Source organism: Onychomys torridus, chromosome 8, assembly GCF_903995425.1.
Source record: "Onychomys torridus chromosome 8, mOncTor1.1, whole genome shotgun sequence".
NCBI classification, from domain to species: Eukaryota; Metazoa; Chordata; class Mammalia; order Rodentia; family Cricetidae; genus Onychomys; species Onychomys torridus.
Window position 1 is genome coordinate 95653857 of NC_050450.1, and position 17207 is coordinate 95671063.

The 17207-nt window shown below is 43.6% G+C and overlaps 1 protein-coding gene across 4 annotated transcripts in view; it reads left to right on the plus strand.

Moving 5' to 3' along the window:
* Helz (helicase with zinc finger) overlaps positions 1-17207 on the plus strand; it is a 154253-nt gene that overhangs the window by 119735 nt on the left and 17311 nt on the right. For all 4 annotated transcript variants that reach the window (XM_036195770.1, XM_036195772.1, XM_036195771.1 and 1 more), the window contains 5 exons: positions 4886-4937; positions 5607-5797; positions 7418-7625; positions 11805-11884; positions 16234-16828. In XM_036195770.1, coding sequence (XP_036051663.1) covers positions 4886-4937; positions 5607-5797; positions 7418-7625; positions 11805-11884; positions 16234-16828 — 1126 coding nt within the window. The remainder of the gene's footprint in view (positions 1-4885; positions 4938-5606; positions 5798-7417; positions 7626-11804; positions 11885-16233; positions 16829-17207) is intronic.

Below are 17207 nucleotides of genomic sequence, written 5' to 3' on the forward strand. Positions count from 1 at the left end.
TGAGGACCAAGTCTGTGGGGAACATTTCATTTCCAAACTATAGCAAGCTTTTACAAAGGGTGCCGTTTATCGCCAAGTTCTAATTGGTCTTAATAAAAACTTGGAGTCGGGTATCAAGGGTGATAGCTGAAGGATGAGAGAAGAACAGCAGCCACTAGAGACTCCTTATCTCTAGGAATCCTCACCCTGAAAGGAGCTGAGCTCCTGTCTCCTCTGCCTTACATTCCTCTCTGCCCAGCCGTATCATTTCCTGTCTCCACCTCCCTAGTGTTGGGATTAAAGGTGTGTGCCATCACTGCCTGGTCTTTCTCTTTTAGACTGGATTAATCTTGTATAGCCTAGGGTGGCCTTGAACTCACAGAGCTCTGTCTGCCTCTGCCTCTTGAGTGCTGGGATTAAAGGTGTGTGCCACCACTGCCAGGCCTCTATGGCTAACTAGTGGCTTAGCTCCACATTTTGATCTCCAGGCAAGCTTTATTTGTTACATCACAAACAAAATATCACCACAGTATAGGATTCAAGAGAATAGGGGACATTTTTGCAGGGGACCACAGGAGCTTACAGTATGTGAAAGTCGAGAATTCATGGCTGGCAAATGACTGAGCAGGTAGAAGTCTTTGTGGTGCAAACATGATGACCTGAGATGGATCTCCTGAGCTCACAGTGGAGGGAAGAGGATCAACCTCCAAGACACCTGCTCTGTCTCTGTCTCTGTCCCTCTCTCTTACACACACACACACACACACACACACACACACACACACACACACACGGATAATTTTTTTGTCATTTTGTCCTTTTTTTTCAGAGTTAAGGACTGAACCCCAGGGTCTTGCGCTTGCTAGGCAAGCGCTCTACCACTGAGTTAAACCCCCAACCCCCACAGATAATTTTTTAAGAGGTTTTATTTTATTTTTTGAGATAGGACCTCACTATGTATGTCTGGAACTTGCTATGTAGACCAGGCTGGCATCAGCTCTTCTTGGTCCACTGCCTCTGCCTCCTGAGTGCTGGGGTTAAAGCATGTACTACCATGTCTGGTTCCAGCCTTTGTTTTTAGTTGTGTGTGTGTGTGTGTGTGTGTGTGTGTGTGTGTGTGTGTGTGTGAACTCCAGTCTGCTTTTGTATTTGGTATATCACAGAGCACCCAGAGTGGTACTGTCTTGTCAGCCAGCAAGCCACCCACTTTAATGTCACTGTGCGCAAAACTTAAGTCCAAGTGGATTAAAGTCCTCAACATAAATCCAGTTATTCTGAACCTAGTAGAAGAGAAAGTAGGAAGTAGTCTTGAACACATTGACACAGGAGATCACTTCCTAAATATAACACCGGTAGCACCGACACTGAGAGAAACAATTAATCAAGGGACCTGTTGAAACTGAGAAGCTTTTGTAGAGCAAAGGACACGGTCAACAAGACAAAGCGACAGCCTACAGAATGGGAAAAGGTCTTCACCAACCCCACATCTGACAGAGGGCTGATATCCAGAATATATAAAGAACTCAAGAAATTAAACATCAAAATGCCCAATAGTCCAATTAAGAAATGGGCTATAGAACTAAACAGAATTCTCAACAGAGGAAGCTCAAATGGCTAAAAGACACTTAAGGAATTGCTCAACATCCCTAATTATCCAGGAAATGCAAATCAAAACGACTCTGAGATACCATTTTACACCTGTCAGAATGGCTAAGATCAAAAACACAGAAGACAGCTTATGCTGGAGAGGATGTGGAGCAAGGGGAACTCTCCTCCACTGCTGGTGGGAATGCAAGCTTGTACAGCCACTTTGGAAATCAATATGGTGCTTCCTTAGAAAATTGGGAATCCATCTCCCCCAAGACCCAGCTATAGCACTCTTGGTCATATACCCAAGGAATGCTCAATCATACCACAAGGGCATTTGCTCAGCTATGTTCATATCAGCATTGTTTGTAATGGCCAGAACCTGGAAACACCCTAGATGCCTTTCAACTGAGGAATGGATAAAGAAAATATGGTACATATGCACAATGGAGTACTACTCAGCACAGAAAAACTATGACATCATGAGGTTTGCAGGCAAATGGATGGATCTAGAAAAAATCATCCTGAGTGAGGTAACCCAGACTCAGAAGGACGAACATGGTATGTACTCACTCATAGGAGGATACTATATGTAAAACAAAGATGACTAGACTGCTACACAACTCCAGGGAGGCTACCTAAAAAACCGGACCCTAAGAAAGACAATAACAGAGAAGTGGATGAGATCTACATGAACAACCTGGACGACAGTGGGAGTAATGAAGGGCAAGGTTCGAGGGAAAGAGAGCTTAGGGGAGCAGGAGATCCCAGCTGGATCAAGAACAGAAAGGGAGAATAAGGAATAACAGACCATGATAAATGATGACCACATGAGAACAGGAATAGGCAGATTGCTGGAGAGGTCCCCAGAAATCCACAATGATACATCCTCTGTAGACTGTTGGCAATGGTCGAGAGAAAGCCTAAACTGACCTAGTCTGGTGATCAGATGGCCAAACACCCTAACTGTCATGCTGGAACTCTCATCCAATAACTGATGGAAGTGGATGCAGAGATCCTCAGCTAGGCCCCTGGTGGAGCTCCAGGAGTCCAATTGTCGAGAAAGAGGAGGGACTGTAAGAGCATGAATTGTTGAGACCAAGATTGGAAAAAGCACCAGGGACAAATAGCCAAACTAATGGAAACACATGAATTATGAACCAAAGGCTGTGGAGCCCCCAGCTGGATCAGACCCTGTGGATAAGTGAGACAATTGAATAGCCTGAACTGTTTGGGAGGCACCCAGGCAGTGGGACCCAGACCTGTCCTTGGTGCATGAGCTGGCTGTTTGGAACCTTGGGCTTACACAGGGATACTTTGCTCAGCCTGGAAGGAGGGGACTGGACCTGCCTGTACTGAATCCCCCAGGTTTAAAGGAATCCCCAGGGGAGTCTTGGCCCTGGAGGAGATGGGAATGGAGGGGAGGGGCAGGGGGGGAAGGCAGGGGCGGGGGGGGGGGCGGGAGGAGGAGCCCATGGCTGATGTGTAAAATTAAAACACAAATATAATTAAAAAAAAAGTGGGGTGGACCTCAATGGCTACCTTTGCCTCAGTTTCCACTACTGTTTAACTTCTCCATTAGCATAGGGACTTAAAAAGAACATGGATTTATCACCTTGGTTGCCATTGGCTTGCTTTTGTTTCTCTGTTCTGGGTTTTCAAGGGTGGGACTGGGGTGTTGGCTGAAGGGCTCTTAGATGCCCTGGAAAAATCTGCTTCCATATTGATGCAGGTGGTTGGCAGAATCCAGTTTCTGGTGATCTTAGGATTGATACCCTTGCCTCCTTGGTGACTTGTGATCATTTAAGGGCAGACTAATGCATCACATACCACTCTGTCATTACTTATTTAATAAAGCCCCAAATGATGGGTATTTGCATCTTAAGCATTTATCACACATATAGATCATAATGCGATGAACATCTGTGCCCAGATCACTGATTATTTCAATTGGATAAATTCCTGGAAGTGCAATTACAGTATTAAAGTCTCGGTACATTTTTGATGCTTCTGTTCTATATTGCCAAATTGCTGCCTAGCAATTAACTAAATTTTCCCTCAAAATCATCAGTGTCTCTTGCTTTTTTCTTCAGAGAAAATTGAATACTTTGAGATACTATGAATCATCTTGGGGAAAAAAAAAATCAAACCTAGTTTTTTTTGCCCTATGAGTAGAACACTGAGATTTTTTTTCTTTTTGAAAAACAACTTTTATATTTTGTCATTTCGTTTTTAGAGCAATTTTAGGGATGTTACCATGGAGTAGAAATCGTTGTATTGATTGCACATTTCATTGTAGTTTCAGCACTTGGGAGGCAGAGAGGCAGGAGGGTCACTGAGTTGGTGGTCAGTCCATTCTATCACAAATTCTAGGCCAGCCAAGCTACATAACAAAAACCAAGCTACCCCTGCCCCCAAATATTAAAAAGAGAATTTGAAGGCCTGGACATATAGCTCAGATTGGAGCGTGCTTGTCTAGGGTGCACAAACCACCCCTAGCACCCCTTAAAACCAGGCATGGTGGCCATACTTGTAATCTCAGCACTTAGGAGGTGATGGCAGGGGAATCAGAAGTTCAAGGCCAGCCTTAGTTACATAGCCAGTTTGAGGCTAGCCTGGGATACGTGAGAACCTGTCTTAACAAAACAGGGGCTAGAGCGATGGCTCAGAGGTGAAGAAACTGCACAGTCATGAGGACTGGAGTTTGTATCCTCACACATGCGCAGTAAGCCTGTCATCTCTCAAACTCAGTAAATTAAGCTCCAAGAGATTGAATATCCTTTTCTGACCTCTGTGCCTAAGTACCCACCCACAACTGTGCTCATGTGCAAGTGTGTGTGTTTACATGCACACACAGCAAGATAAAATAAATCTTAAAAGAATAGTATATTTAACTTTATTTTATGTGAATTGGTGTGAAGGTGTCAGATACCCTGGAACTGGAGTTATAGACAGTTGTGAACCACCATGTGGTTGCTGGGAATTGAACCCAGGTCCTCTGGAAGAGCAGCCAGTGTTCTTAACCACTGAGTCACCTCTCTGGCTTTGATAAGATAAATCTTTAAGATACAAACAAAAAGGGATTTTAGGTATCATCCGTTTTGAAGCAGAAAACTGAAGATACAGCAGTGTTGTCTGAGAGTGTGTGGACCTAAAGAAAGTCAATTTGACATAGTGAGACTAGTTCCTGGTTACAGCCTGAGAGTTTTCAAATATTAATTGTGAGTATTTATGTTTACTTTGCATTTACTGAGGAGATGTTGTGTTTGCTATTGTTAAAACATGCTTACCTTATTTTGTATTTGTTTTTGTCTTAAAGGGGAAAAGCCTTCATCATCCCCAGAGCGACCATTTCCAGAATGATGGCGTTGGTGAGTAGAACTTTTATTTTTTTAAACAAAATTTGCTATGAGAAAGAGCTTTCTGTCTTTCTGTCTGTCTCTCCTCTCCTCTCGCCCTTCCCCATCTCTCAGGCATATACAAATATGAACTTTGTAGTCTTAGTAAATTCTTTTACTCTTTTATGACATGTTAATTTCTGAAAAGTGGTCAGATTGTAGCTACCAGCACACAGCCTTTTACACAACGTAAGTCTTCTCAAAGTATTTCTATCCTATAGATGTGGTGTCATAAAAATTTCAAGATAAAGTTTATTAGAACCGTCTTGAATAGCATTGTGATAGAGGCATAACCTTCACTCCATATGTGACTGTTCTGAGGAACTTTCTGCTCCTGGTTTCGAGGCTGCTGCTACAAGTTGTGCACTCCTGGTTCTCTGTCTTGAAGACTTGCCTCCAGCTTCTCAGAAGTGAACACTGCAGGCTTTGGGAAGTGCCCTTCACACAGCTGCGGCTGATGTCCAAGAACCTGTGGAACTTTTTTTTTTTTTCTAGTGTGCTTTATTCTGCACACTTGTTCTTTGGTGGAGGTGTTTATGGTTCTCTTGGGAAATGTGTTTTTGCTATTGGATGATTAGAGCATTTCTTTCAAGGTCAATGTGTACAGCTATTGAGTCTCCGTTTTTTTGGTTTGTTTTACAGTTCAGCCCAATCCTTCTGTACTCATTGGCAATCCTATTAGAACATTTACTCCTCCACCCACTCTTGGACCTCACCCAAGTTTGGGAAAGTCTCCAAGCCCTGTTCAAAGAATAGATCCTCACACCGGGACAAGTATTCTTTATGTACCTGCTGTCTATGGAGGGAATGTGGTCATGTCGGTGCCTTTGCCTGTAAGTTTGAAATACTTTCTCCTGAGTCAAGTAGTGTCAGCCTTTGCTTTTCAGTGCTGGGCATCAAACCAAGGGTCTCTCGAATGCTCAGCAGTCACTACTGAGCCACACCCATACCCATACACTCTTATTTTAACTTTCCAGTGCCCATAAGATTCTTTTTAAGTAACTCATGTTTAACTACTAAGTTTTGAAATGACCAAAGAAATGTGTATTATTATGTGTAACTTGTTGGTTTATCACAGAATATGAAGAAGTCTATGAGTAGTATGTTTTGATTCAGAAGCCTTTGAATTCTTCTGAAATGTTTTTTTTTTTTTCTCCTGAGGAGAATTGTATAAGTGATGCATTTATTTGTCTTTTGCATCTTGTTCTCAGTCATGAACTGTTCCTAAGCAGTGGAGTTATTGGAGGAGACGGAGACCTTTAGTTCTCTTGGGTCTGAATTTGTTAGGAAATCCCCATGCTTTATCAAACATTAGTGCCACATGAGAACACTACTGAAATTCTGAGAAGAGATTTTTTTGGAGGCTTCCTTCTTTATATAAACTCATTTTTATATCCTTTTTGAAATGTTTAGTACTTTTTGTTCAACTTGTAGAAACATCAATATTTCTAAGTTTAGAAGTTTTAGCCTGGGACACAATTTATTTAAGTGAGGTAATTTCAGGCCGAGGTAATCTTGTCAGAGCTTTGGCTCTCCTGCCCGTACCCATGAAGAGACACCTGCTGGCTGCCAGCATTCTCGCGCTTGTGGCCATGGTAGGCCACAAGCATGGCAGCCAAGCGGAGTAATTGTCACACCTGGCCTCAGAGGCGTTAGACTTTAGCTGAGTTATTTCTTCCCAGACACCTAGCAACAAGATACACGGTCTGCTTGAAATAGTCTCTGTTAGGATTTCTATTTCGTTTTACTAGGTCAGAGAAGCTTTTAGTGTGTCAGATTTCTGAGAGTCTGCACACCGCAGCCCTAACAGTGACGACAGCAGTTGTCAGTCACTACCACCCCGTCTGTGTTACCTGGAGAGGTCATGTGTATCGAGGCAAGCTTTCTGCCTCTGTGAAGGGCGGTTCAGGTAGAGCTGAATCAGTCAAAAGCACTAATTAACATAATGACCTGTTTGAATTTTGCCTGCTGTGAATGAGCATTAAATGGTTGCTGTTCATGAAAGGTTAGAATACCTACTCTCTGAGTTGAGAGGCCCTACATTCCCCCTCTGTTCTTTGATCCAGTCTATTAAACCATGTAACCACGCAGTTTTCATTGGAAAAGATCACTTTCATGGTAATCAGTGTGTATGTCCATGTGGAGGGGAAATGATTAGGAGTGTAAACTGCTTTGACGTATTAGGGACTAAGAATCAGTTTCAAGTCCTATTTCCTTCTAACCCCCAGTGACCCATTTTCCTAACATGGTAACGATTTTGAGAATCAGGTTTTGGCCAGTATAGACATAGTAGTGATTCCATCCATTGTTACTGTTGAATAATGTCAACATGGTAGTTGGGTAAAATTATGGTCTCTATGTGTATGATTGGTTTTTGCTAATCAACAACATTATATCAGTTTGTATTCAGAAATATACTCAGTTCAATTACTTTATTTCTTATAATAATTTAGGTGCCATGGACAGGCTACCAGGGTAGGTTTGCAGTTGATCCTCGGATTATTACACACCCAGCAGCAATGGCCTACAATATGAACCTATTACATACACATGGACGTGGATCGCCGATCCCCTATGGCCTTGGGCATCACCCACCTGTCAACATAGGGCAGCCGCAGAATCAGCATGCAGAGAAGGATCAACAGGAGCAAAATCGAAATGGTAGGTAGAATCCTGTTAGACATCTTGTGGCTTCAACCCTCACCCTGGGTCCTTGAGTTAACGTTGTGTGTGGTGTGAGGTAAGGACTGATACATTAGTGGGGTGTTTTGTTTGTTTGGCACGTCTATGGTCATTGGCTCCAGGATCATCTATAGAAAGTTCTGTTCTCCTATCACCAGGCTACCTTGACACACATGCTCAAATCAACCCACCATCCTTGGACTCTTCTTTTTCTTTGGTGTCTTTTTGCATTAGTACTGATCGTGCCGGCCTGACTACTGTAGCTTTGGACATGCTCCTACCTCATTCTTTCCCAGAATTGTCTAGTTCAGGCCTTTTTCCATTTCCATAAACAGTTCAGAATCAGCTTGTCCGTTTAAAAACGAATAAACAAAAAACGCCAAAGGTTTGCTGGGCTTTTGATTTGGATTACATTAAGTCTTCAGGTCAGTGTTGGAATAATTGGGAGCTTAACAATATGGACAGAGTATATGTGTCCCTATCTTTTTAGATCTTAATTTCTTTCAACATTTAAAGCAGTTTAAGTGTAAAGCCTTTGGGTAGAAGCTTGATTAAAATGACTGTTTTGTGTAATGTCTTCCCTATTAGTACATTCCACAGGTTCTGATATGTTGTCTTTGCATTTTTATTAAGTTCAGTATACTTTAAAATTATTTTTAATTTCTCTCAAAGTTAAAATAGATTCATGGACTGGGTGGGGTGACGCTTGCCTGTAATCTCAGCATTGCCAAGACTCAGGCAAGAGGATTCTGAAATCCAAGCTAACCTGGCTACAATGTAGTAAGACCCTGTTTCAGAAACAAAACCAAAAAGATTATGTCCATGGGTTATTTAGAATGGTGAGTTTCAATTTCTGATTATTAGTGATTTTCTAAAATATTCCTGTTACTGGTTCCTACTTTTAATTCCATCATGGTAAGAGAGCGTATTTTGTATGGCGTGAATCCTGTTGAATTCATTGAGATCTGTGGTCTGTCTGTATTAATGCTTTATGTGTACCTGGAAGCACTGGTCAGGGTTGCTCCTCAAGTCTTTGGTGTCCTTGCTGGCTTCCTGTCCTTTCTGTCACTTTCTGAAGAGAGGAATTGGTCTCTGAAAACAATGTATTCAATGTCTACCTTTTGTATTGTTTTATTTTTTTGAGACAGTCTCAGCTAGGCTGGTTTTGGACTGCTTATGTTCCCCAGGGTGACCTTGAACTCCTGATGTTTCTGCCTTACTTCCCCCAAGAGCTGGGATGACATGTTTATCTCCTATATCAGGCTTGTCCAGGTTTTCTTTTCTTTTCTTTTCTTTTTTTTTTTTTTAAGATTTATTTATTTATTATGTATACAGTATTCTGCCTGCATGTGTCCCTGCAGGCCAGAAGAGGGCGCCTGATCTCATTACAAGTGGTTGTGAGCCACCATGTGATTGCTGGGAATTGAAATCAGGACCTCTGGAAGAGCAGTTGGTGCTCTTAACCACTGATCCTTCTCTCCAGCCCCCAGGTTTTCTTTATGTTCTGTCAGTTGTCATAAATTTTAGGGGTCTGAAAAAAAAGAAGAAGAAGAAGAAAAAAGCCTGGCGGTGGTGGCGCATGCCTGAATCCCAGCACTCAGGAGGGCGGATCTCTGTAAGTTCGAGGCCAGCCTGGTCTACAGAGCGAGATCCAGGAAAGGTGCAAAACTACACAGAGAAACTCTGTCTCGGAAAACAAAACAAAACAAAACAAAACAAACAAAAAATTTAGGGGCCTGTTATTAGGAGATAAACATTCAAGAGTATGTTCTCGGGTGACTCATTTAGTGTTACCAAATGAGTGTTTCTGGTGATGTTCTTGACTCTGAGGTCTGCTTTGGTCAACATCTGTGGAGCTCTTGGGCTCTCTTTTGACTAATGACAGTGGTGCAGATTTGCTTTTGACCCTTTGCTTTTAGCCTGTCTGTATCTTTAAGGTACATTTGAGGCTGGGCCTCCAGTGCAGTGAGAAAGGCAGGTTTTGTTTACATTTTACCTATAGCACTTCCCCAAAGCAGCAGCTAAGTGTGTTGCTAGTAGATAGTTTATAATTAGTACTCTTTCTCTTGGCCCTGCCTGGCCTGGAACTCCATATAGTCCAGGCTAGCCTCAGACTCAGAAATCTGCCTGCCTTTGCCTCCTGAGTGCTAGGTTTAAAGGTGTACACCTCCACACAGAAACGGATTTTTTTTTTTTTTAAATCTTGGTTTCTGTGAGCTTGATGTTTGTAGGGTGTACTTATAATTCCACTTGATGTCTTTTGTTGGCTTATTAGTTATGACATAGTTAATAGTATTTTAGTTGCACTGGGGCTAGTATATATCTTTAACTTCTGTAGTATACCTTCCAACTTACGTTCCACACACCATGCACAGTGAAAGGACTGACGGAAGTTTAGAACCTCCGCTCTGGGCTTTGGTGGCCATGCATTCACTTTACTTACCTTTAGGCAAGGTTTCTCTGTGTAGTTCTGACTGTCTTGGAACTTGCTTTGTCGTCCAGGCTGGCCTAGAACTCACAGAGATCCACCTGCCTCTGCCTCTGCCTCCTGAGTACTGGGATTAAAGGTGCACACCACCATGGCCCAGCACATTTTACTGTTATGTAGGTTTATTTTAAAATATTACTGGTGGGTTTTTGTGTTTTTTTCCCTCCAAAGTATCTTTTTACAGTGCTTGCCTGGCAGTCTTAAGACCCTGGCTTCTTTGATGCCTAGCACAGAAGAAAATGTGCGGGGGGGGGGGGGGGGGGGGGGGATCATTAGCCTTATTTTTCATATATAATATACTTTGCTTTCTCTGTCTGCTTTGAAGATATTTTTTTTTTATACTGTTCTTAGCAATTTGACTATAATATGCCTTCAGGAAGGTTTCCGTTTGCTTTTTGGGTGTATGTGTATATTGGGTCTTTTTCTTATGTGCTGTTTGGAGATTTTCAAGGTTGATATCAGCAGATATTCTGTCTGACCTCCTGCCCTCTCCTCTTGGGTCCCATTTACTCATGCATTCCGAGCTTGATATCCCCCAACGCTCATGACTCGCCCTTTGTTGGTTCTTTTCAGGGTTTTTCTCTGTGGTTTGGTTTTGGTAGTTGCTGTTGCTTTTCTCCTTAGCTTGCTTGTTTTTCTTATGCACTATCTAATCTTCTGACCAGCCTAGTTTTAACCTTGACCTTTACAGTTCCCTTGTCTTCATGTGCAGTGATGAGTCAGCTCTGATGTAACAGTTCATTACAGAGTTCTGGTGTTGCTGCTAGAGCACTTCTCAGAAAACACCCAACTTAGGCTTAATTCTCTCAGACCAGAGCTCTTCACACTTGTGAAGTCTACTCTAATTTTATTGAAAAACCTTACCCTGGCTTCCTCTGTAATCCATCACCTACTTACGTTCAAAATGTTTGCGTGCTTTAACTCTGTCGCCATGACAGAATGGCTGAGGTCAGCAGTTCATAAGAAAGAAAGATGTATTTCGGCTTCTAGTTTCAATGGTTACGGTCCACCCTTGCTTTGTCCCGTTGCTGCAGGCCTGTAGCCTCACAGGACATTATGATGGCATGTGTGCTGGAGGAGTTAAGTTTGCTTCAGGGGAGTAGGGAATTAGAAAGCCAGAGAGAAAGGGGCTGGGGTCCCAAGTCCACTTCTGTCCTCTGGTCCCCACCTCCTAAGGTTTCCTCTTCCCTGTAGTGCACAGGCTGGAGGACAAGCCACTCCATGTGTGTGCTTTCAGGGAGCTTGTAGATCAAGCCCTAATAGTCAGCCTAGATTTCTTCACTGAGTTGGATGGATAGATATATCATTTAGATTTTCACTTAATTGCATTTGCAAATGAACCAAGTGTTGAGCCTTTGAGTGGGCAGGAGTACCAAGACCTTTATATGTCTAGTTTTTAAAAAAATGAGACTGTAAATTCCTGGGGAGTGGACCATTTCTTTTTTATTTGCTGTTTTCAGGTTGTTTCTCCTTTGTGAAGCTTTTGCCCTGTCATTTTCCTTTATAACTTTTTCTTTTGGCAGAGAAGCCGCAGCTCTGAAAATAGAACTAGAATGCACATAGTAGTACGAAGTGATAAGAACGAGTGCATGTTATTGAAGCCATTCTACTTTGTCTGTTGTTGAATAGTCACTGGAGATAATTATACGGATTTAAAAATATTTCCTTAGGTAAAACTGATACAAATAACCCTGGACCTGAAATTAATAAGATCCGAACACCAGAGAAAAAGCCTACAGAGCCCAAACAGGTATGCTGCTCACATCAACTGAGTGTGTGGTTCTGATGGGGAAGTCTGATTGGCCCAAAGCATCTCCCCCTTGCCGTGTAAGTTATGCTCAGTGCTTCAGTAGGGCATGCCACCCTTCTCCTGTCCTGTTGTCTTTCATTAAGTTATTTCCTTTGCACATAATGATTTTTTCAGAGTTTCTTCTTTTAAAAAATATAAATATTTATTTCACTTTATGTGTATAAGTGTTTTGCCTACATGTATGTACATGCACTCCACGTGTGCCCGTGGAGGTTGGATGAGGCCATCAGAGCTCCTGGAACTGGAGTTAGATGGGTGTGAACCACCGTGTGGGTGCTGGGAATTGAGCCCGGGTCCTCTGCAAGGGGAGCGCGAGCTCTTAACTGCTGAACTGTCTCTCCAGCCCCTTCCTCAGATTTTCTTTAATTCAGCAATAGACTTGAATTTATAGACTCCTCATGGTAAAAAGTTGTATGAAGACAGAGCTACAGGTGTCTCAGTGACAGTGACTTTGGCCTGGGAAGGACTGTGGCAGTGACTCCCTCAGTGCCTGGCCTTGTCCTCCACACCCACTGTGCAGCTCCTTAACTTTGTCTCCCCGTTTGTCTGCTCTTTGTGCGTCTGTGCTGGAACGGGTTGGAGAAGACGGTGCTGTTTGGTGGAAGCCGTGTGGCTGGAAGCTGTTTCAATTTCAGCAACCCCTTTCTTGTGCAGTGCTTAGCTCCTTGGTCCTGGTTCCTCAGTGGCTCTTCTCAAGCCTGGCACCTCACAATGCAAGTGACTGCCCTAGACACACCGCCGTCAGGATTGCACCTGCTAGTTGATGCTAGTTGAGGCTAGTTGAGGCTAGTTGATGCTAGTTGATGCTAGTTGATGCTAGTTGAGGCTAGTTGAGGCTAGTTGATGCTAGTTGAGGCTAGTTGAGGCTAGTTGATGCTAGTTGAGGCTAGTTGATGCTAGTTGAGGCTAGTTGATGCTAGTTGAGGCCTAGTTTTAGCTCTGCATAAGAAGTGCATAGCTCGCTTTCTATGTGTCCTTGAACCTCTTTACTTTCTTACACCGGCCGTAGGTGAAGTCCTCTTGAGTTTACTGTCTCTGTCCTCCCCAGGTCGCCTCACTGACTCCAGACTCTCAGTCTTCTCGGTTGTGTAGACCCCCCACCCACTGACTCTTCCCTCTCTGCTTGCCGTGCACTTCCTCATGTTCTAGCCTCACATGCGAACCCTGGCTGGCAGACTTCCAAAGATGCTTTCTCCTGGCATGTGGCTCAGCGGTAGTGTCTACCCAACATGCACAAGATCTGAGGTTCAGTGCCCAGTGCCACACAAGCACAGCAAAAGAGTCCAGAAAGAAAGATGCGTTCTCCGGCCTCTGCCTCCTGGTGTCTCGTCTTAACCCGCCCAGTCCAGGACTCGTCCCGGGTCGCGCGCCTGTGCGCCCCTGCGCTGCCTCACCACAGCTCCTGCTTCTTCGCTTGTCTCACCACTGTTACCTCTTCTCTAGCACACCATTTCTTCCCCACAACCCTCTGTTAGACCCCTGCTGGGGTTTCATCTGTCTGTTTCTTGTGATACCTTCCCTTCTCTCTCCTCTTGACCCTAGCTCTCAAGTTGTCATTTCCCAGAGTTCTGTGTGGTCCCACTCTCTTTGAAGTCTATGGTTGATGGCTATGGCCTAGTCTGAGTTGGGTCTTTAAGTGCCCACGTCATAAGAAGACTTCAGTTTGGATCCCCAGCCTGTGCCTAAGTAGCCATTCTCTGTCTTGAGTCACAAGTACCCAGCATGTCTGACTGGCAGAGGCAAAGATGGAAAGCAGACTGTGGGAGGAGCTGTGTGCGGTATGAGTGAGGCAGCCAGGAACTTCCTGTTGAGTCAGAGGCCTGCTGTGGAGAACCTAACCTAAGAATAGGCTCTGAAGTAGCAGCTTGCACCTACCGCCGTCCCTCAGAGCCTTTCCTCTTATGCTGTCACGTGCCTCTTCCTACCGAGGCACTAAATTAAACAGAGCTTGGAGTTCTTTTTTTTTTTTTTTTTTCCATGTTTCCTGTGCCCCAGAGCAAAGCATCAGGATGTAAAGAAGCTGGAACATGGCTAGCAGGTAGCCTTGTTTTCTAACAGAAATTGAAAAGCTACAACGTGACCAGCACTTAGCTGTCTTGATTCTAATTTTGGTAGCACCTAGAACTAGCACTTAGAACTTAGCTACCTCCAACTACATCTGCTACTGCTGCTTCCACTGAAGGTCCTAAAGTGCCACTTACTCTCCCTCCACACCCTTTTCTCTCTCTCTCTCTCTCTCTCTCTCTCTCTCTCTCTCTCTCTCTCTCCCCCACATACACTCACCCTTCTCAGTCACACATCACATTCACTTCTCTGCGGCTCCTTCCCACTTCAAGATCATACAGTAGTATTGTGGTCACGAGCTTCCTGTCTGTCAGAGTCAAAAGTGATGGAATAATTAAAACAGCAGTGTAGTCACAAACAGTCATGATGTGTAACCATAGCCTTATGTGTGTGGCCAGAGTGTGCACATCAACAGTGTCTTTTGGAAAGAGTTGTGTCTCTGGCTAATGGAGCTTTGCCATCCACAAGATGATGAGTTGAATGAAGAAATGTTTGTTTATGAGGAACCTCAGTTAGGTTCTGAGATGTGAACAACAGGTTCAGCAACTGCTTAGGAAGACCAGAACACTTTGTTTTCTAATGACTTCATACACTCAGCAATCTCAGGGACCCAAAGGGCCAAGTGGTGAGGTGTGACTGCTCTTGGTGTATGGTTGGCGTTGCAGCTGGCTGAAACGGCCTGGTCAGTATTCCTAGCTTAAATCAGGAACCAAGCTCCCTGCTCTCGTTTCTTGGGGAGGGATTGGCACCCTGTCTAGTGTGACAGGGTTTGGCTAAGCAAGCACCCTGCAATTCTCACTGACGATTTCAGCACAGAAACTTTCAAGATGACACGTGCCAGAGGAGAACCAGGGTCACTTGGCATACTGTTTTTAGTTTTCCCATTATCAACACTTACAGTCAAACTTGCATTTCAAGACAACCACGCTTTTTAACTTCAAACTTTTTCTTTGGTGGTTCTCCAAAGCTTAATGGCATCAAACTTGATGTTTGTGCTCAGTGCTGAGTCAGTCAGGGTCTGTGCGATGATGTCAAGAAGGGAAACCAACATGTAAAGAAGCAAAGATTCTTTGCTACTGAACAGAAGTGTGCACCCTATCTGCTTAGCTCCTCTCACCCTGTTTATTAGAACGTCTTCTCGCCCTGGAGCACCCCAACTTGTTTTGGAATACTTGGCTCAGATGCCATTGCTTTTCTGAAGGTTTCTTTACTTTACTTAGCCCTAGTATCTTTTTTTTTTTTTTTTTTTTTTTTTTTGCCAGAGCTGAGGACCGAACCCAGGGCCTTGTGCTTGCTAGGCAAGCACTCTACCACTGAGCTAAATCCCCAACTCCACCCTAGTATCTTAAACGACTCCTCTTTCCGATGTCTCTTGTGTTTATACAGAACCTCTATGTTTCTGTAAAGGGCTAGACAATCTCAGGCTTCATGTTCGTGACGTGTATGTTCAGCTGTTAAAAGCTGTTCAGCTCTGCCATGGTAGCGTGAAAGGGACCATGAATTACATGTAAATGGTTGACTGACTGTGTTCTGAGAAGACCTTATTTACAAGTTCAGGGCACTGGAGCTGGAGTGCCTGGGCCAAGTGTAGCTCCTGCTCTATGCTCTTGAGGGCGTATACTGAATTTTACTGTTGCTTTTTAATCTTCAGAATCAGACACAGTGCACTTAATAGGCCCCTGGAATGTTAAGAGAAAGAATGTCCAACTATGTAATGACTAAAGTCAGCAGCCGTAATGATCTACAAAGGTGACAGGGTATCTGAGTTTATTTGAAAGTTGCCAGAGACACAGTTTTTATTAATGTTGATTTGTTTGGAGAAGTAGATTGGATATATTAAAAACAATAAAGTCAGAGGGAAAGAGCACATTTTGTTGATTTATATCTGAAGGAAATTAATGGTTCTCTTTCTAAGGAAGAAAGTGTGAAATTGAAAACAGTGTAGCAGAATTAGAGTGGCCGTTTGAATAAAACGGCATTGGCTTTTCTTCAGACTCAAATTTGATATGCTGTCTTCCTCTGTCATCTTTTTAATTTCTAAGAATGTGCCCTTATTTGATTGTCAAAGGTGATTGATTCTGTACCTCAGCACTCCCATTGCTGCTGATAAGAGCACATTATAGCCTTTAAGTGGGGTGTGGTTGGGAAAGGATGAAAGCCGCTGAGTGAACTCAGGGTTTTTTGCAGTTAAAAATGTTTCTTGTTTTTGTTTTTTTCTCCTCTAGGTTGATTTGGAATCAAATCCACAGAACAGAAGTCCTGAATCCCGTCCCAGCGTTGTTTATTCCAATGTCAAATTTCCTCGAAAAGATAATCTCAACCCAAGACACATAAATCTTCCTCTTCCTGCACCACACGCACAGTATGCAATCCCTAGCCGCCATTTTCATCCGCTTCCTCAGCTGCCCAGGCCACCATTTCCCATTCCCCAGCAGCACACCTTGTTAAATCAGCAGCAAAATAATTTGCCTGAACAACCAAATCAGGTGGCACCCCAGCCAAATCAGGTGGCACCCCAGCCAAATCAGGTGGTCCAGCAGCAAAGCCATGCACCATCACAGGCCCCGCAGCCACCGCCTCAACTCTCTCCTGCATTTCAGGCAGGGTCCACCAGTGCGTTTTTCAGTAATGCAGTTGCTCACAGACCACAGTCTCCTCCTGCTGCAGAGGCTGTGGTTTCCGAGCAGCAGCCACCTGCCGTGCTTCCTGACGGTCACAGTCCGCTGAGAGCCATCACACAGCCTGGTCCCATTCTGGCATCTCCTCTGAACAACTTTGTTGATGAGAGCTCCCCAGGATTGCCTATAGGAGATGCTTTGGGTAAGCTTCCCTGTCACGATGGCGCATGTGAAGAGTCCCCAGGTTATTTGCTGAACATGGCACGTCCTATACAGTTTACTCTAGGCTAAGATTGATTCATGTCTCCAAATAATGCCAGAAAACCCAACCAATTAGTATAATAAAATTTGACTTCAAGTGTTATATGTACATATGTATATAATAACTATCCAGGTAACATCGTTTACACCAGCATCAGTACTGTATCTCTGGGCTCTGGCAAATTTAGGAAATAACTTTTACCCAGCCAAACTGTAGCTATTTCTTTGTCTTTGAGGAGAAAATCTGGGTGTAAAGGTCTTTGCATAAAATTAACTTGATGCCCCAAATGGACAAAAACCATTTTCCACGCCTCCTTCTA